Source organism: Caretta caretta, chromosome 24, assembly GCF_965140235.1.
Source record: "Caretta caretta isolate rCarCar2 chromosome 24, rCarCar1.hap1, whole genome shotgun sequence".
NCBI lineage: Eukaryota > Metazoa > Chordata > Testudines > Cheloniidae > Caretta > Caretta caretta.
The window spans coordinates 7,887,686-7,907,482 of NC_134229.1; the positions used below are offsets into that span (position 1 = coordinate 7,887,686).

The 19,797-nt window shown below is 50.6% G+C and overlaps 1 protein-coding gene and 1 long non-coding RNA gene across 2 annotated transcripts in view; one reads left to right on the forward strand and one right to left on the reverse strand.

Annotated features, from left to right (window-relative positions):
* Positions 1 to 2,097, forward strand: part of LOC125625825 (uncharacterized) — a 22,513-nt gene extending 20,416 nt beyond the window's left edge. Inside the window, exon 3 of the long non-coding RNA XR_007353642.2 lies at positions 713 to 2,097. This is a non-coding gene — a long non-coding RNA (uncharacterized LOC125625825). The remainder of the gene's footprint in view (positions 1 to 712) is intronic.
* GOLPH3L (golgi phosphoprotein 3 like) overlaps positions 1 to 17,672 on the reverse strand; it is a 25,227-nt gene extending 7,555 nt beyond the window's left edge. Inside the window, exons 1-4 of the mRNA XM_048828346.2 lie at positions 17,521 to 17,672; positions 16,157 to 16,358; positions 3,228 to 3,359; positions 674 to 788 (exon numbers count right to left, since the gene is read on the reverse strand). Coding sequence (XP_048684303.1) covers positions 674 to 788; positions 3,228 to 3,359; positions 16,157 to 16,339 — 430 coding nt within the window. The 5' untranslated portion in view covers positions 16,340 to 16,358; positions 17,521 to 17,672. The remainder of the gene's footprint in view (positions 1 to 673; positions 789 to 3,227; positions 3,360 to 16,156; positions 16,359 to 17,520) is intronic.
* Positions 17,673 to 19,797: the final 2,125 nt, after the last annotated feature.

Consider the following 19,797-nt stretch of genomic DNA (forward strand, 5'->3'; position numbering starts at 1 on the left):
CTGTGGGCTGGGGTGGGGAGTGGGCTCTGTTTGGGGGTGCAGGCTCTGGGGATGAGGAGTTTGGGGTTGGTAGGGTGCTCTAGGCTGGGATCGAGGGCAGGAGGGGGATCAGGGCTGGGGCAGGAGGTTGGGGTGCAGGGAGAGGCTCAGGAATGCAGGCTCCGGGCAGCGCTTACCTCAAGAGGCTCCCGGAAGCAGCGGCATGTCCCTTCTCCCACTCGGAAACGTGGCCAGGTGGCTCTGTGCGCTGCCCCGTCTGCAGGCACCGCCCCTGCAGCTCCCATTGGCTGCAGTTCCTGGTCAATAGGAGCTGCAGGGGCAGTGCTTGGGGCAGGGACAGTGTACAAAGCAGAGGCCCCTGGCTGCCCCTATGCGTAGGAGCTGAAGTGGGGGACATGCCACCGATTCTGGAAGCCGTGAGGAGTGGCCCCCTGTCCCTGCTCCCCAGCTGGAGCACTGGAGCGGGGCAAGCCCCAGACCCCGCTCTCCAGCAGGAGCTTGAGGGCCGGATTAAAATGGCTGGTGGGCCGGATCCAACCTGCAGGCCGTAGTGTGCCCACCCCTGTCTTAGGCGATCAAGCAGGAACAAGCCAGGGGGACACAGAAAGTGGCTCATTGCAGAGCAGGCCACCAGGAAGCGGAGGAGGCTCCATTCGAGACCAGGCCATTGTACCTGTGAGCAGCTCTATCCATGACTGGACTGTCTCTGCAGGCTCTGTGGCTTTGATGTGCTTGAGGGTCTCGTCAAGCAGGACGTCGCCGGTCGGGGTGTCTGACTTTAAGAGCACCTAGGAGGACAAAGAAAGACACACTGCTCGAGGCTGGATCCTGGACTGGTCGCCGTCCCTCTGTCCCAGGACGATCTGTAAGAGCTCGCCAGCCTGACATGGCCTGATCCTGCTTTGGCTGGGAGCTTTGAAACTGGTTCTAACGGGAGAAGCCCAGGAAGCATCTTTGACCAAGACCAAGGGAGACGCCAGGGCACATGTAACCCACTGTGCTGTATGGGCTACGTGCCCCACGCTGGGCCCAATCCACAGAGGATAGGACACTGCTACAGCCCATGTGACGTTACAAGGGACTCTTAGCCCCACTGAAGCAATGAGGGATTGTCTAGTGGATAGAGCACAGGGCGGGGCATCAGGACACCTAGGTTCTATTCCCGGCTCTGGAATGTCCTCATACAGATTCAGTTAAACCGCGTGCAACTCTGAACACAGGCACAGGCTCAAAGCCAGCAGACATCAGAGTTACGCCAGACTAATGGAGTTACAACCGTGTGAGTGAAAGGAACATCAGGCCTATGCGCTAAGAGGAAGAATGGTCCAATGGTTAGAGAACCCGGCTCTCCAAAGCTAGAACAGTTCCCTGCTGTGACATTCTATACCTTGGGGAGCACCCTGTAGCCCCCATATCCCTCAGTTATACGTAATTGTGATTGTGCATATAAATCAAGCTATGTAAGGTATCAGGGGAAAGGTAATGATCTGGTGAAAGTCACTGTTCTATGTCATTAGTGCATAGGAAGTTACGAGATTTTGTTGTATCGTTGTCAGTAAGACGTGGTGTAAGTTGGGGAATCAGCCTGATATTAGCTCCCTAGAGACAACAGCAAGGAAAGTAACCAACCAAAGCGCCCGGGTGCGTGTCAAACAACTATCAATAGCCTTGTCCAGCAAGGGAGTTACAGTGCAATGACTCACCTGCATGAGGCCACACCATGGGAATTGTTCAACCTGCCCTGGGGACTCAGCAATGCCCACCAGACATGCCTGGACTTGTGTTCTCCAAACATGTGGACTGAGGGTATAAAACAGAACACAGGGGCCCCGTGCTTGGCCTTTCTCCTTCCCCCACCTATGCTGCAAGCAACAAGGACACTCAGAAGACTCCAACAGAGGAGACTGGGCCAGATTTAAGGGACAAACTTGTATATTACGGACTACAATATCCAGTGGGGGGAGAAAACCTGCTTAATTTAGATTTTACCCAGTCTAATAGGGTTGAGAGTTTAGACTGCATGCTTATATATTTTATTTTAGTAACCATTCTGACTTTTTGCCTATAACTTATAATCACTTAAAAATCTATCCTTTGTAGTCAATAAATGTGTTTAACTGTTTATCTTTGCCAGTGTGTTTGCCGGAAGGGTTTGGTAAGGGTGTTTGCTCAGGTTTACAAAGGCTGGGGTATATCCACTTTCCACTGATGAAGTGGTGAACCATTTAATAAATTTGCAGTGCAAGACAGTATGTTCCCGAGGTGCTGGAAGCTGGGGGGATTTGGCTGGCGCCTTTCTCTGTGTGATTCATGAATAGTTCTGGGAGCATCCATGCAATCTAGCTGGGTGTGGGGCTCATGCTGTTGTGCTGAGTGATCACAGCACCTGGAGGGTTTTGCTGCTTGTCACTAGCAAAGCGTTGTGAGAGACAGCCCAGGCTGGAGAGTTCAGGGGGCACAGCGGTCTCACAGTCCCAGGCTGCACCCCGGGGATCCCATCACGCCTGCTCTGCCACAGACTCCTTGGCCCAGTCACTTCACCGCTCTGTGCCTCAGTTTTCCCATCTCTGTACTGGGGATGACAGCCCTGCCCTGCCTCCCAGGGATGCATGAGGATAAATGCATTAATAACTGAGTGCTCAGGCGTTATGGAGACAGAGGCCACAGGCGCACCTGAGACATCCATCTGGACATAAGCTGCCATTGTCCGTGCAAACAGTCGTTATTCCGGAGGCATGGGAAGGAGAGAGATGCCTCCCCACTTCCCTCCAGACAACGACAGGCCTGGCTCATTCCCCACATCTGACCCAACTGCCTACCTCGCGGCCTCCCCGTCCCGGCCTCTCTGTTGCGTTCTTCCTCCAAACCCACAGACCGGACGCGGGGCCCAATCCACACAGCGCCCCGACCCCTACCCCGCTGTAAATCTAGAGTTACTCCATCGCTTTCCATGGAGCAACTTCAGATTTACCCCTGCGGCGCTGATCAGAGCCAGCGTAAATGGGCTGGATTCTCCATTGCCCCGTGCCGTCGTTGACACGGGCGCAGAACACTCCCAAAGTGGGATGGCGGCGTTCTGTAGCCACGTCACGCTGGGCTGCAGGGCAGTGGGGAATCAGGCCCCATGGGTCTGAAAAGGTAGCAGGAGGGGATCTCCCCAAGGCTAAGGGCCTTGTCCTGCTTGTTGGCCCAACAGGCACAGAGACCAACCCCCCCAGGCAGGGTACCTTTCTGTCCAGCAGCCTCTTCTTCCTCATGGTGAGCGGCTCCAGCTGGATGCGTCCACGCAGCGCCAACTCGATGAGAATGCCGCCACGCAGGCCCGAGGAGATGCAGTCGTTCCAGAAGGACGTATAGCCCTGAGGAGGGGAGGAACGCCACCAGCTTAGAGACAGAGGAACCCTCGTGGGACGGAGTCGTCAAGAGGTTGCTACAGCTTCTTTGTGTCCCACCCACCCCTCCGAGGAACTGAAGGCAGCTCAAGGCCCTTTGCTTCTAACAGCTAGTGATAATAGCACCACCGAGCCCTTTCCATCAGCAGATCTCAGAGCCCTGGGGGTGAGGATCAGCAGCCCCATTTTACGGAGGGGGGAAACTGAGGCACAGAGCCGGGAAACGACTTGCCCCCAGGTCACCCAGCAGGCCAGCGGCAGAGCCAGTCCAGTTCCAGCTACGGAGTGGCAAAGGCCTGCCCTTTGGAGCAGGAGGGTCCGAGTTCTAACCCCACTGCCCCTACAGCATGGGAACCACTGCAATGTTTGTTCCCTAGGGGGCCAGGTGGTGCAGCTGGGATGCTCTTTGCTTCGAGAGCCCTCAGGAGCGCGCGGAGTCGAGAGGAAAGACAGAACAGCCAGCGGTTCTGAAATGCCAGGGCCCCTCTCCCAGCAAAAGCCCAGTCTGTCCAGCCTGCAATTGTCTGAAAGCGGCTTTTTTTGTATGATGGCACCAGAGCAATGCTAGGCACCCCCCCAAAATGGACAACGGTGCCCGATTTTCAGAGACGCCGAGCACCTGCAAATCCAGCTTATTCACACCCCTGAGCGACGTCACTTATACCGACGTAAGCTATAGCTTGTACATAGCCTACCAAAGGCCAGATCTGCTCAGTTAATGAGACTTGGCCAGCACAGCGTTCAAGGGTTGGGCCAGCAATCTGTCGTTTGCCTCACAGAGCCGATCCTTCCAATATCAACCCTGAGCAGCACATCACATGCCCTTCGCCAGCTGGCTCGGGTTCCAGCAGCACCTACTTCCTGCTTCACAGAGCAAATGACCGCTGTAATGCGGCTTTCTTCTAGCACGTCCAGGTGTTTGTTGTTGGCAGAGCGGACGGGAAGTTTGCGTCAGCCCCGGCCTCGGACACCTAGCCTAGGAGTTGAGTAAGAGTTTTGAAAACGAATCTGACTGCAGCCCACACTGGCCTGCCAAACCGGCTCAGAGCAGAGCCCTGCAGCAGTACTGGACTACGACTCAGACTCCTGGGTTCTATTCTCACTCTGCCACTGAGCTGTCAGATGACCTTGGGCAAGTCACTTTGCCTCTGTTCCCCTTCCCACCTAGTCGGTACATATCAAGGATGGTCTCATACTATGCGAACAGGGCCTTGATCTCAGGGGAGCTACTGTAACATAAATAAGTTTCATGCTTCTGCAATTCTGGGACTAGTCAACATTTGAGAGAGGGGTTTGTGAGCAAACACCCCACCGTGGAAAAGAGTTGAGAGACAGATGTTAAGGTTTCCGTCGCCTTTGGATGTGACCCTATAGAGAATTTTATTCGCCACAATAGGGAAAAAAAAATATCAAATAAACCCACTACAGAGCACAAGTCTCAGTGCAGTTCTATAGGTTTGAAAGAGTTAGGACCCGTAGGAAATTCTACAGGACCTTTTCCCATAAGGGACATTGCTTTCAGCATGGTGAGGGGAGGGGGGAGAAGACAACGAGAGAGAGACACAGAGTATCTAACTGTAATGGTGTCATTGCTTGGCCCCGTTTGCCTGCCCCCCGCCAATTCTTCCCCATCCGCATTAAACCCATGGGGAAACATGCCAGAAACACACCATCCGCCCTTTTCATGATGAACTAGAACTGGGTCAGCGGCTGGCACGAGAACTAACCAAGGAGCAGTAACCGTTTTCCATCAAACTAGCTTTCCCAGAGCTTAACGAGATTTCTGAATAATGAGGCCGCTCAGGAAAACATTAAAGCCCTGACAACTTCAGACATGCATGCCGAACAATTAGCTGTAATCAGAAATTGCTTGTAAGCCCTGTCGTAAGAGCGCTCCTGGCTGTCTGCAGCTTTATCTTTAAGCCCAAGGTGTACATCTTTGAAGAGACTTCCAGGAAGGTTTAGATAACAGCACTCTCCCTAGTGTCCTGCCCGGATTGCACTCTGGTTAATTACATTCTGCCTGCTTAAATCCACCAAGTCCATTACTTGCTCGCTTGGGATGGGAACTTCTGAAATTGTTGGGCAGCGTGGCGGCATGCTGTTAAACAGCTGCTGCCTTCCACCCTAGAAGTGGCTGCATTTCGATCACGGGGCGGGGCGGGGCGAGCGCTCGAGGGGCCAGATCCTCAGCTCAAGTAAACTGACACAGCTCTATTGAAATCAGTGGAGCCACACTGATTTACACCAGCTGAGGATCTGGTTCTGTGTATCGGTTTATAGTCACTCTCTCAGTTCTCTAATGCACTCCATCACCAACCCTCCATACATTATAGCTATGAGACACAGTCATTCAGACTGTACAAAATTCACCCTTTTCAGCACCAAGTTCCATGCACCCGCCAGAGCCCTACTCGGAGTGGGTAAGTGATGCAAAGGCCTCTACACCAGGGCACATTTCAGCCTAGCTCAAGGGGTGTTGAATAATGTCCCGTCCCCCCCAATTTAATAGCAAAGGGCCCGATCCTGAGACGCATCAAACACCTGCCACTCATCCTTTCTTCAGCATCATAATTAGAGTAGGACCTAGAGTCGCCAGCCAGATCCTGGCCCTTTTGCGGAAGGTGATGTACGGACACTTAGGGAGAGAGAGTCCTTGCCTGGAACAGGTCAAAGGGGGCAGGAAGAGAAACAGAGGGACCTTGCCTCCCTGCTCCCAGTCCAGTGTTCTACCCACTAGATGATACCATTAAACCAGATCGCTTCAGATCAGACCCAGCCTTAAAAGTTTAGTGTCAACTGAACAGAGGAGTATGGGAAATGCAATATACCATAGTCACACTATAACACAGACACAGGGAAAAGGCCCATGAACAAGACATCCTGAACTCTGAATCCTTAGTCGCCTGTCCTCCAAAAGCTAAGACACTGCTCACAGAAGTCACCAAGGGAGAAGTGTCAAAAAAATCAAGAGGAATTTTCTTTCACTACCTCTAGCTGAGGAGACAGATCAGCTGAGCACAATGAGGGAAATCAAATATTTTAAAACCAGCCAGGTCACTGTTTTCTGGGAGACCCATTCAAATCCCGGAAAGTGTCTTGGTTGCAGTCCCTGACCCACGAAGGCCCCAATCCTGCAGATAGATTCATAGGTTCAACAGCCAGAAGGCACCGTGGTGATCCCTAGTCTGAGCTCCTGCATGGCACAGGCCAGAGAACTGCCCCAAAATAATTCCTAGAGCAGAGCTTTTGGAAAAAATATCCAACAAAGATTTAAAAATGGGCAGATATTTGTGCGCGTGCTTCACCTGCGGCAATGAGCCTGATCCTAACCACAGATGTCAACAGGAGCTTTGCCATAGACTTCAACAGATATTGCACCAATCCCTAAAGCTGAACAAGCACATAAAAGTATTTGCAGAACCGGGGGCAGGAGGTGTAAGGCCTGAAACAGCATCTAACCAGCTTTCAGGCCTCTCAGCTCCAAATGGATCATTAGGGAAAGATGAATAAGCCCCACAGATGCCAAGTTTTGAGGATTAGAAATGGAATAATAATTTTTAAAAAGTATACAGATTTTTTTTAAAAAAAAAATGCACCGTTCTGCAGCCTACAAAGGGTTAATCCATAACTCCAAACATCTATTTATACAGCAAGCCTTGACACATGCACTGGGTGTGTTTGGCAGGGCAGAACAATCAAACAATAAAATAAAAAGTGAACCTTTATTTGCTTTCTTCATTTCCTTGTGGCAAGGGATCAAACAAAGCAGGAATCAAGAGTTCAGAGGATCTGCTGGGTGCTTTCTACAAAAGAAACTCTCCTTTTAACCACGCAAGTTTTTGCTCTCCAGAAAAGGGTTTCAAGTTCACCCTTTCTTTTTAAAGCAGGATATTTGCAACCTTTAGAATTCTGTCCAGATTTGGTTTCAGATTATAAATGCCAGACTGATTGCCTACCCCCAGATGGATTGGATCTGAGACAAAGAGATCTAGTGAAGCTGGAAGAAAACAAAATGGTGTCATGGGGCTTCCAGACAGAAAATGGGCAACATTTTATTTCTCCTACCACCAACCTCTCCCTCCTCCCCCACACACGCCTGGTTTTGGTCAAAACTTTCCCCTAAACTTTAGACTGCATCTTTATCGTCCCTCAAGGACTCCATATGAAGCTGGAGCACTTTAAAGGCAAAGAGATGGTTGTTCTTCCTGCTGGCACATCAGATTCAACCAGGATCTGAGAGTCAAGCTGGGTTCTTTCAACTCTGGTCAAAGTGGACCCTCTATATTCTTAGCCTACCATGAAACCCACCCAAGATATGATTCAGAAGTATCCTGTGTGCTGAATACACTTCAAAACAAGGGCTGGCCAGAAAACAAGAATTCTATTTCAGGAAATATTGAGGTTTTGACATTTGTTTCCATTCCGATGAGGAATAAAACCAAGATCTTGCAAATTTGATTTTTGGGGCCGGGGGGAGGGGGGGGGGAGAAAAAAGAGAAATGACAGCCGAATAGCCAACTGCCTAGTGATTACGGCACTCACTTAGGATATGAGAGACCCAGGTTCAAGTCCCTGGTCCAAATCAAGCAGAGCAGGAATTTAAACCTGGGTCTTCCACATCCCCAGTGCATCCCCCAATCTCCAGATTACTGGCCATTCTAGAATCTCTCTACTTCACTCTCTCTCACGCGCATACACACACAAACGTTGACCAGAAATTCCATCATGGATCCCAGAAACGTTCCTGACAAACGTTTCATCCAAACCAATATGTTTCCTCAAAAAGTTTTGGTTTTCACAAATGGGCATTTTGCGACAAAAACCATTTTGCTGAAAAGTTCCTGACGGGCTCAACTCAGAGCATTTTAACCAAAAGTGGGTAACTTTTAGTCTCCATTTGGTACAAATAGGGAAACCGAGGTGCACAGTGGGGAAGTGACTTGCTCAATGCCACGCAATGAGTTAGTCGCAGAGCAGGGCATAGAAAACAGGTGTCAGAGAATCACAGAACTGGAAGGGACCTCGAGAGGTCATCTAGTCCAGTCCCCTGCACTCAAGGCAGGACTAAGTATTATCTAGACCAGGGGTGGGCAAACTTTTTGGCCTGAGGGCCACATCGGCGTTGCGAAACTGTACAGAGGGCCGGGTAGGGAAGGCTGTGCCTCCCCAAACAGCCTGGCCCTGCCTCCTATCCGCCCCCTCCCACTTCCCGCCCCCCTCAGAACCCCCGACCTATCCAACCCCCCCTGCTCCTTGTCCCCTGACCACCCCCTCCTGGGACCCCACTCCCTAGGACCCCACCCCCTATCCAAACCCCCGGCTCCCTGTCTCCTGACTGCCCCGACCCTTATCCACACTCCGGCCCCCTGACAGCCCCCCCGGGACTCCCACCCCCTATCCAACTGCTCCCTGTCCCCAGACTGCGTCCCGGGTCTCCCTGCCCCGTATCCAACCCCCCCGGTCCCCAACCTCCTTACGATGCTGCTCAAAGCAGCAGGAGCTCACAGCCCCCCCGCCCGCGCTGCCGAGAGGAGCAGCGGGCCAGAGCGCGGCGTGCTGGGGCTGCGGGGGAGGGGCGACAGTGGGGGAGGGGCCGGGGGTAGTCTCCCCAGCCGGGAGCTCAGGGGCCGGGCAGGACGGTCCCGCGGCTGGATGCGGCCCCCGGGCCGTAGTTTGCCCACTTCTGATCTAGACCATCCCTGACAGGTGTTTGTCCAACCTGCTCTTAAAATCCTCCCTGGGCAATTTATTCCAGTCAGTGGCGTAGCTGGGGTGGGGGAGCGGCCGCTCCCCCACTGAGCACAAGTGGCGCCTTGTCAAGGCGTTGGTGCCTTGTAAATGTTCCCCTGCTGCGGCGCTTTTACTCAGCTGGCAGCGCTCCGGGTCTTCGGCGGTGGGACCTTCACTCGCTCCGGGTCTTTGGCGGCACCTCGGCGGCGGGACCTTCAGTGCCGAAGACACCCGGAGCGAGTGAGGGCCTGCCACCGGCGCGCTGCAGGGCCCAACCTAAACTCAGGACTCTCAGTCAGGTGCCAGGGCTGCTGGAGCACACGGTTTCTGCCTTTTCTTTGAGAACGAGGAGAAGACTATCAAGGCACAACATGCAAAACACAGAACGGTCTGATCCATCGCCAGGGGGTCCCCTTTTCACCACACTGTAGAAAGCTGCTTGCAAGAGCTTATCAGCATCAGGGCTACAGTCTAGCCCACCCCCCTGGCACTTGGGTTCCAGGAATATTTATAGGGTGGGGTGGGTGAGAACCACCTGCACCAGCCAATTTAAAAACAGGAAGGAGGAAGAATTTCACAGCAAGAAGTCCCCCCACCCAGCCCAATGGCATTGTTAGCTGCCTAGGACTTGGCCCCTTTCTGATTCATCTTCCAGCCATTCTATAAAACATTAACTCAAGAGACAATGCCACATCCCTACAGAACAGCAGTGTTGCAAGAACCAGTTTGAATGAGCCATTAATTAGGAAAGACCAGCTCCGGTTTTCATCCCTGACATCAGAGGAGAGGATAACAGAGTTTCTTAAGACTGGTCTACACTAGAAAATTAGCTCAACCCAGCAACTGGGCTCGGGGCTGTGAAAAACCCACACCTTTGAGCAATGGGGTGAAGACAGCTAAAGGGCTTGGTACACTTGCGCGTTAAAGCAGCCCCGGGCGCCCTAGCTTGCTACCCGTCCACACTGGCAAGGCACGTAGGGCTACAGCGCTGCTGGTACTCCACCTCGGCGAGAAGATTAACGCTTGCTGCGCCTTGGCTGAAACACCCGGGGGTCAGCCTGGATGAGGTGTTGCATTACTGCGCTTTGATCAGCCTCCAGAAACGTCCCATAATCCACTTAAGTCAAGCGGCCACTCTTCTCATTGTTTTGGAATCGCTGCAGGAATGAACATAAGGAATGCGCATATGCCCTTTGAAAGCTCTGTTTCTGACAGCCAGTTGCTTATCTGCTCCGAGACAAAGCAACCATTAGTGTGGAATGCTGCGTGTGAGAGAGCGAGGGGGGTCTGCTGCTGTCTGAACTTACAAGACAGCATGCTGACATGCTCTCAGCCCCCCCAAAAACCCACTTTCTCTCCCCCCACATACACACAACACACTCCCTGTCACACTCCACCCGCCCTCCCCCGCATTTGAAAAGCATGTTGCAGCCACTTGCATGCTGGGATAGCTACCACAATACACTGCTCTCTATGGCTGTTGCAAGAGCTCCTAATGTGACCTGGTGCCCAGGATCACAATGCCCAGGAACACTCATCAACGCTGAAAGAGATTCTGTCCTGCAAATGTTGTGGATATTAAGATATGTGCTTCGACAATATTTCCCAGCCTAGGCACAGTTGGACAGCAGGGTCAAAAGACTGATTTATTTAACGCAGAATCCCCTTTATGTATTAATGACCCCAGGTCCATCTAGATTACACTAGACAGTCCCATTTTGTAAGGGGGCGAGGGGAAAGAGCAATCCAAGTTTAAAAAGGGGGGGGGGGAAGGATTGTGGGTTCATGATTCAAAAACGGTTCAGAACCTCGTTTAAAGATACCTACATCAAGCTGAAGCTAAAGGATTTGGTACCAAAAGAGTTAAAAAGAATGAAAGGTCACTGCACTGCTCAAATTACATTTGTACCTGAGTGGCTCTCAAATATTTGCGAGGTTATCCCCAACATCCGGCTTATCACCCTGCTTGCCTACAACGTCCTCCCTGCTTGCCTACAACTTGCCTACAACATCCTACTTGGATTAGCAACCCTGAGATTTTATTGGTGCTATTGAACCAGAGGCAGTGTCACCGTTTGATCGGGCAGCGCCTCATATCAGCACCGCCTGCTCACGTATACAGCACTGGCAGCAGGCCCATGTCCGCGAGCCACGTGTAACTGAGATATTGCAAAACCAGGATAACCCCGCAGCTTGATTTCCAGAAGCTGACTGCTACTGAAGTTACCGGGAACAGCGGGTGCTCAGCACCTCTGAAAATTAGCCCCCTTGTTTTACATGGGCTCAGTTTGGAGGACCCAGGAGGCAGTATGACCGAGTGGATAGGGCACCGGAGTAGGACTCAGGAGACCTGGGTTTTGTTCCTGGCTCTGCCACTGGCCTGACCCTGGCAAGTCACCTCCCCCGCTCTGTGCCTCAGTTTCCCCATCCATAAAATGGGGAGAATGATCCTGACCTCCTTTAATACCTAGGGTTAAGAAGCATTATGGAAGAGCTAGGGGTTATTATTTCAGTGCTGAGAGCAATGCATTACACCCAACAAACTCTGAAAATATACTCTCTTCAGGCTAGGAGGAAGGATGGCCTAGTGGTGAGTGTGCTAGCCTGGAATTCAGGAGACCTGGTTTCAATTTCCTGCTCTGCCACACACTCCCTGTGTGACTCTGGTCAAGTCCCTTAGCCACTTTGTGCTTCAGTTTTCCCAGCTGTACAATGGGAATAACAGCGCTGCCCTGCCTCGTGGTGGGTGCATGATGAGGGGATCAGATATTACGGTGATGGGGCCAGATAAGTACCTGAGACATCAAGAAGAATCGATCCAAGGGAGCAGACAACTCAGTAACAGGGTTTGCAACTGTTCACTTCTAGGTCAGCAGCTTACTGTGGGGAGCGTCAAATGGCAAAGCTAGTTCCCAGATGTTAAGCCGGAACGGAGCTTGGCTGTGTCTCAGTCCAGTCCCTGGTAGCCCAGTTGTCTACGTCACAGAAAGCCATCCCCACAACTGGCCATCTCCGTAGAGGGGCCAAGAACCGACTCCCCTCCAGATCAGGGTCAAGACACACGGGCAGGGAAGCTGGTTGTCCATGTTGCATTTGCCCTTCTAATCGAAGGGCTGTTAAATCAGCACCTTTCACCTCTTGGGAACCAATAAAACAGTAGCTGAAAGGCCGCAGCAATGGCAGCCTGAAGACGGACGTACCAGTCCGGCAGAACAACCCACCTGAAATGCAGTCACAAAGAGCCACCCCTCGAGACTTGTGAGCAGAGAGACACGTGTCCAGCAGAGGAATCCATGGCTGTTTTACTCAGGGAATGAGAAGAGCTATGGAAGGACACTGCCGGCACAAGGACAAATGGGAATCAAATGGGCAAGAGTAAATGTAAAAGGTTTGTAACCATGAGAAGAAGGAGGTGCTGAAACAGCTTCCCAGGAGGACCGGAGAGGGCAGAGGGAAGACACAAACAACCTAGCTAGTAAAAAGAAAAGGAGGACTTGTGGCACCTTAGAGACTAACAAATTTATTTGAGCATAAGCTTTCATGAGCGACAGCTCACTTTCCACTGCATGCATCCAATGAAGTGAGCTGTCGCTCATGAAAGCTTATGCTCAAATAAATTTGTTAGTCTCTAAGGTGCCACAAGTCCTCCTTTTCTTTTTGTGGATACAGACTAACACGGCTGCTACTCTGAAACCTAGCTAGTGCGAAGACAGAGCCCGATAGGTTTATAAGTGGGAACACAAGATGTGGTTGCCTGTGATAGAAGGGATGACAATAACTAGGAGACCCCTTCCAGTCCCGTGCCCCAGGTGAATACCCAAATTCAGCAAAGATGTATGCATCTCACTCAGCGGTGATTTTCGAGTCTCATGTAGCTGGTACTTTTTAAACATAAATATATAAAATAAAAAAGCAGCTTCCTTTCAAGTAATAGAGGGGAAAAAAAATATTTCCAGCCCTCGGGGCTGCAGAGAGATGCCTGAAAACGTCAGAAGATTTTTAAGACAATCTTGATTTCGGGTGGGCCTGACTCATGATTTTTGCACACTTAGGGCTGGCAACATGGCACATACTCAACCTTACCCACACGAGTAACCCCACGGATTTCAAATGCAAATTTAGGCACAAGGACAGGATCTTGGCCTCAGAGTCTAAGCCCCACAGGGCGGGGAACTGTATTTAACTAGGTGCCTGTACAGCACCAAAACACAACGGGGACCCGATTTTGTTTGGCAGAGCTGGAAACGGAACCCAGGAGTCCCGACCCCCAGTCTCTTGCCTGACCCCCTGTGCAAACCGAAAGTCAACCCGCGCCACTGGTTGGAACAGTCTCAGACATCTGGTTACCACGTTAGCAGCCACAAACACAGACAGCCCTTCTCAGGAGCATTGCAGCCAGAAGTTCCAAAGCGTTCCTTTCAAAGACGCTGCACCGCCCCATTCCATAGCAAGAAGCCGCTCCCGGCGGCGCTGAACACAAAGGGTACAGTCTAATGATTTTAAATGGCACCTGACTGCAGGCAGGCAGAAGAGATCTGTTGCTTCAGTGAGATGAACTAATAACAACTACTAAAGTACTGAACACCTTGTGCTAGAATCGCTACAGATCCAGGTGAAGGGGTGCACAAGGGTCACCCTGACCAGTAGATCTCACAGCAGAGGGGAAGCTGTCTAGCAGCTGGCTTTCGTCATCATGATTTAGTTATATTTAAGGCCCTACTTGAATCGCGGGATGATTATCAAATAATTGTTGCTGAGTTGCCGACAAGACATGGAAAAAAAAAAAATCAGGGAAAAATAATAATGGAACTTTATTAATTGAGGACATTTGGATAAGCCAGAGAAGCCCTATTTGTTTAAGAAGTATTGCTGGAACAATATAAACCCTCAAGTATTATGTTATGCCTGCTAATTTTTTTTTGGATAACCAGACATTTTGCTGCAGCTATATTACAGTCATTAATGCACAGGGCTGACAGCCCGAGCCCCGGCCACTATCAGCTCAGACACATGGAGTGCTACTGTACTAATGGGGGAAAAACGTGCGTGTTGCAAACCTCAGAATGTGTGCAAAAACTGTGGGACTGTGCAAAGTAAGCTAATTAAAATCAAACCTGCTGTGGAAGTCTAATATTGCGGGATCCACAATATCACAAATTAAGTAGGGCCTTGGTTATATTACAATAGCATCTAGAGGCCTCACTGTGTGGGCTCTGTACAGCCACACAGTGAGAGACAGTCCCTGCCCCAGAAAAGCTTATCATCAAACAATATTTAATTATTTGTATTGTGATAGCACTTAGAGGCCAGATCCCCAGTGTACAAGACAGGCAAAGGGTGGGAGAAAATGCCATTATCCCTGTTTTACAGATGGGAAACTGCGGCACAGAGAGATTAAGTGATTTGCCCAAAGGTCACACAGGGAATCTGTGGCAGAGCCAGAGCTCGAGGCACTTCTGAGTCCCAGCCCAGTGGCTTAACCCCAAGACCAAATTTCCTTTCTGACATTGCTCTGGTATCGCAAAGATTACAGACAAAATGATGGAAGGAAACTTTCAGGAAGACAGAGCTACCCATTTGCACACAAACAAACCTCCCACCTGTAGTTTCAAAGTTGTTGGATTTTTTTCTTCAGTTATGTGCTAAAAATACACCACCACCAACCTCTGACCACCGTTTCTGTGTGCTGCTAAACAGCTGCTGAGTTACATCCCAGAGGGGTTTTTCGATAATGGAAACATTTATTTCCTGCAGCTATATGGACATTTTAATCCTGCTTTAGGGCCAGAACTTGCAACCTTTTCCTCCCATCAGGGTCAGGCTTTGTTAGTGTCATATATTTAAGGGGCCTTGCTTGTCAAATGAAAATAACTCCCCCCAGCCCAAGAAAATCCTGTACCGTGCAGGTTTGCACATTTCCACCTGCAATATAGATTCGATTTTGCTTCGGTCGCGACGGAGACGCGTGTCTGTTCTTTGTAAGTACTACGGAGTGTTCAACAGCTGTTGGGATCTTGCTTGGCATAGATATGAGGCGTTATAATGCAGGAGGAAAGAAGAACGCCTGTGCTCTGGGGCAAGGAATTCACTTTTCAGAGACCATTGGGGAAAGCCAAGAATTAATGGGTCCAATTTCCTGTTGCCCAAGGGCCCCTTTGTACAAATGAGGTTGGCACAGAGGGTCTGCAAAGCCGGTATTAACAAACAACCCTGGTGCAGGTAGCTGCTGAACCTGGCATAGAGCCAGATGTGCCTCTGAAGCAACCCAGTGTACAAGGTGGGTTGTTCTGCTGAAGAGTGTGGGCGAACCAGAGACAGGAGGGGGCCTGACTAGGGTGGACGGGTAGGTTGGCAAATCTATGTGCCATTTAGGGCAGCCCTAGCCTTTGCTGAGGCTGCACTGGCCCCTTAATAGGTGTAAATTGCCTCTCACCTGTTCGTGCGCAGGGATGAATCCGCCCACTGTATTGGGAGCATAATCCAGCCCCACTCTCTCCAAAAGGCTCACAGCTTTCTTGCCTATGGACCCTGCCACAAGTGCCTTGTGCAAAAACAGCTGAGAGGCATTTTGCTTCTTTATGCCAGGCCACCTTTACTTCCTAAACAGAGCACCGATACAATGAGCAGGCCCAAAAGGGTCAGGCAGGAAGCAGGCAAAGAACCAATCACGATGCCAAAATGCCACAAGACCCTCCCACTGCCAGGCAGTAGAGCAGCAGCAGATCTGCCCCGTGGAAGATCATCTAGCCAGCCTCTGGGGCAGGAGAGAAAGAGCTGGGGATCCACCAGCCTCGTCATCATATCCCCCGGCACAGCCGTGCCTTGTTGTGGCACTGGGCTTGATGCCACTCAGAGGGTGCTTCTACACCCCTTTGCTCTGAGGAACTGCACTGGTTCTGCTTCAAAAGGGCCTCTGGATCCACAAAGCGGGCAGGTATCGCCCCCTTCAGCACTTTCCCACAAGCAAAGCCAGGAGCAGTTGCTTCCATCCATGACACTGCCCATGTAACTACAACGCTGGCAGCCGTTACCTCCTTATCCTTCAGTCCCAGGAGCAGCACCTCCTCCATGAGGGTTAGGCGGATATCTTTGGAGTCACCAGACTCCTCCTCATCCAGGTGTCTGTCTTTCGAGTCGTCATCCTCACCCTCCAGCCTCTTGTCGGCGTTCTTGCCCACGTCAGCACGCCGCCCTCTGTGAATGAGCGTCGTCATCCTTTCCCACAACTAGGAGCTAGCAAGGGTAACGAAAGGAAGTGTTAATGGGTGCACGGGTTCCAGAAAGGATGGCTTAAAGGCACTAAATTACACGGAACCAAAGGCTGGAATCCCAGCCAGGACAGCCCTGCCCCTTTACAAGGGGAATATTCTTAGTCCAACACTGCTGAGCAGCATTTACAATGCAGGAGTGGCTGCATTGCACTGGTGCTGTGTGTTTAAAAGGCCAGATTATGCAGGAACAAAATCTCCGAGCAGGCAAGCAGACAAGGTCTGTCCCACCTAGAATGGGAAGAGGCTAGGGGCTCGCCTTTCTACATCCACTGATGGCCTGGTACCTGCACAGACCTTGGACCCATCTGGAGACTTAGGTCTTCACATAGATTTTCATCCTTCCTAGCCTCATGGAGCCAGGCTGTTGTGGCTTGGCTGCTTATGGCTTTCGCTGGAGTCCCCCACCTCTCTTGGGAAGGGATAAATGTAATCAGTAACCCCTGCAGGAGAGGGGGAAATGGAGGTACACCAGAGGGGCTTCCCACCTTGGCCTAATCCTGCCAGTACCCCAAACCCCCAGCTCACACCTCTACAGTTTCTAGGGCCAGAAGGGAACGTGCTCACCCTCTCCCCTGCCCACCTCCATTTCACATATAAGGGGCTTTTGCTTTCCACAGCTGAGGGGACCCCATGACCCAGTTTCTTAGGCGAGTTAGGGTAGGAAGGTTTCAGAGTAGCAGCCATGTTAGCCTGTATCTGCAAAAATGAACAGGAGTACTTGTGGCACCTTAGAGACTATTTGTTAGTCTCTAAGGTGCCACAAGTACTCCTGTTCTTTTTAGGGTAGGAAGGAGCTATAGAAAATGAACTGGGCTCAGGCACTGAACTTAAAGAGGTAAAGAAGGAGATGTTCCCAGCAGCCCCTTTCCATGCTGGGGGTGGGGGTGGTGTCCTAGGGAAGAGACACAGTCACCCGCCGCGCGCTCACACACACACTTCCCACTACCTCTGCCAGGAAAACTTAAATTCCAGCAGGGGAAAAAATAATTTAAGAGGGGAAAAATCCTCCCCATGAAATTTACAAATTAAAGGAGACCACTGTGAAATTTACAAGTGAAATTCCCATTTATTTAATGTTGCTGCCTAAGTATTTAACCCTCGTTGGCGATTTTCCCCAGTCTTACCTGTGACTCTGATCTCCTCTTCTGGGAGGCCTCGTCCACTCCCCCCTTCCCCTCTGCTTTGCCTGGTATTAAACTTCTGAGCCCAGAGAAAATAGAAACTTTACTTCCTGGTTGAGCTGGAGCAGGGGGGAGGAAACACATCAGCTTCCCAACCCTGGGTAACCTATCCTGGTGTTTGTTAATGCCCAATCAGAGGCTGTTCCTCCAATAGGGATTGCAGAGGGGTGGGTCCCTGCTGGTACAGACAAACTTGTAGGCTGGGACTGCTTTCTTTCTTTTTCTTTGTTGACAGCTGAGGACACCAATAAGACGATGTGTGTGCGTGGGGGGGGGAATGGTGGTAGCTTGTTCAGCCCCCCCAACGCCACCGACCAATGGCAGATGCAGAAATCACCCCCCTGAAGACTGGAGTCATAGAGGTGTATTGTTGTGAAGCCTGGTAGGATTGTGTTGTCTTGTATGTGCAGCACGTGTGCTGGGTTACCTTGCATTGTGTGTGGTGAAGTGGTGCAGTATTGCCTCGTATTCTGCACTGCCAGGTTTCAGAGGAGCAGCCGTGAGAGTCTGTGTCCCCAAAAAGAACAGGAGGACTTGTGGCACCTTAGAGACTCACCAATTTATTTGAGCATGAGCTTTCGTGAGCTACATCCTTTGCATCCGATGAAGGGAGCTGTAGCGCACGAAAGCTTATGCTCAAATAAATTGGTGAGTCTCTAAGGTGCCACAAGTCCTCCTGTTCTTTTTTGTATTCTGTACTGTGCAACAGAAGAATATTGCATGGTATCTGACGTGGAGCAGCTTTGCCTGGTATTGTACCATATGTTGTTTGGCCATGCATCCGATGAAGTGAGCTGTAGCTCACGAAAGCTCATGCTCAAATAAATTGGTTAGTCTCTAAGGTGCCACAAGTCCTCCTTTTCTTCAAGGTGCAGGTTGTGCAGCACCGAATTGTTATCACATAGTTTCCCCAGCCCTGCAGTGTAGCATTGTGCTGGACAATACAGATAACAGCCAGGCAGTCCTGCGTTATTTTGTAACAGTTCTGTTGTGTAGGTGTGCCCTGGTATTGCACCATCTGTGTCACAGCCATGCAATATTGCACAGCATCTCCTAGGCAGCTGTGCAATGCTGTTATCATATTGTATGTCGTGCCGCTGTGCAATATTTTAGCATATTGTATATTGAACGACATGTAGAATGCTGGGCAGCTACACCGTGATGTATTGCATTTGTTATCCAGCGTTTTGATCATAGCGTTTATCTGCATTTCACTACATTTCAGCCGCGCAGTATTCAATGGAAAGCTTCTGTTCTGAACTCATGTGGACAGCAGAACGAGAGGCAGAAAGGGGAGTCTTGGCTGTAAAAAATGTTCGGGAGATAAATCTTGTTTATGCCGTCTACAAAATTTGCAAAGTCTGAGGCTATGCAACAATAGCTGTTCGTCAGTTAAATCCCAGTCATCTAGCTCACTCCACTGAAATATGAATGAATGTGCTGTCAGGAATGTACAAATCCCTCTGCAAATTATTGACAAATCCGTATCCACAGGAATATAGAAAACTGAAGCAAAATTCTGCTGTACGGTAAATTACAACTAATTGGCTATTTAAAATGGGCCATCTTTTCAGTAGTTTTCAGCATCAAAACGCGAATGTGTTTTAAAGTATTTTCCTTGGTCCCAGAGCTCATTCATAAGCATAATAATATGGCAAGAGGGAGAACCCCCTTCTGTAGGAACTCTTGGGAAAAATTATTTGAGTGAAGCACAGGACTCTGTATGAGTCCACTAGGAACTTTGCTCTTCCTATCAATTACATGTGGAAGGCACTCAGATAGAAAGCTGGTGGGAGGCAGTGGAAAACCCTGGAGGTCTGGGGGTAGTTTTTGTTACATAAATATGGGCACTAAAGTGTGATTATTTGCAGGAATTTGGAGAACTCCACTTTCAGGGCCTGTTTGATGACTGAGAACAGTATATGGGGAGGAAGGATTAAAGACTGAATGTTGCACTGTCTTGTCACTCTCTCGCTCTTGTAATGCTTTGGGAATAGGACCATGTGAAGAAACCCCATGATGGCATATCACGGGGTAGAGGGGAGCTGAGACCCAGCTAGGGTTACCCCCAGACACAGAAGTGTGAAGGGAAGAGCCCTGTTTCAGGGGCATCAGCTCCCACCCTCTCCCCATGTGAGCTGGGGTACAAAAGAAACTGAGGGGCCACCCAGAAGCTCAGCTGGAGGGATCAGAGACCAGCAGTACCTAGGAATGATCCCC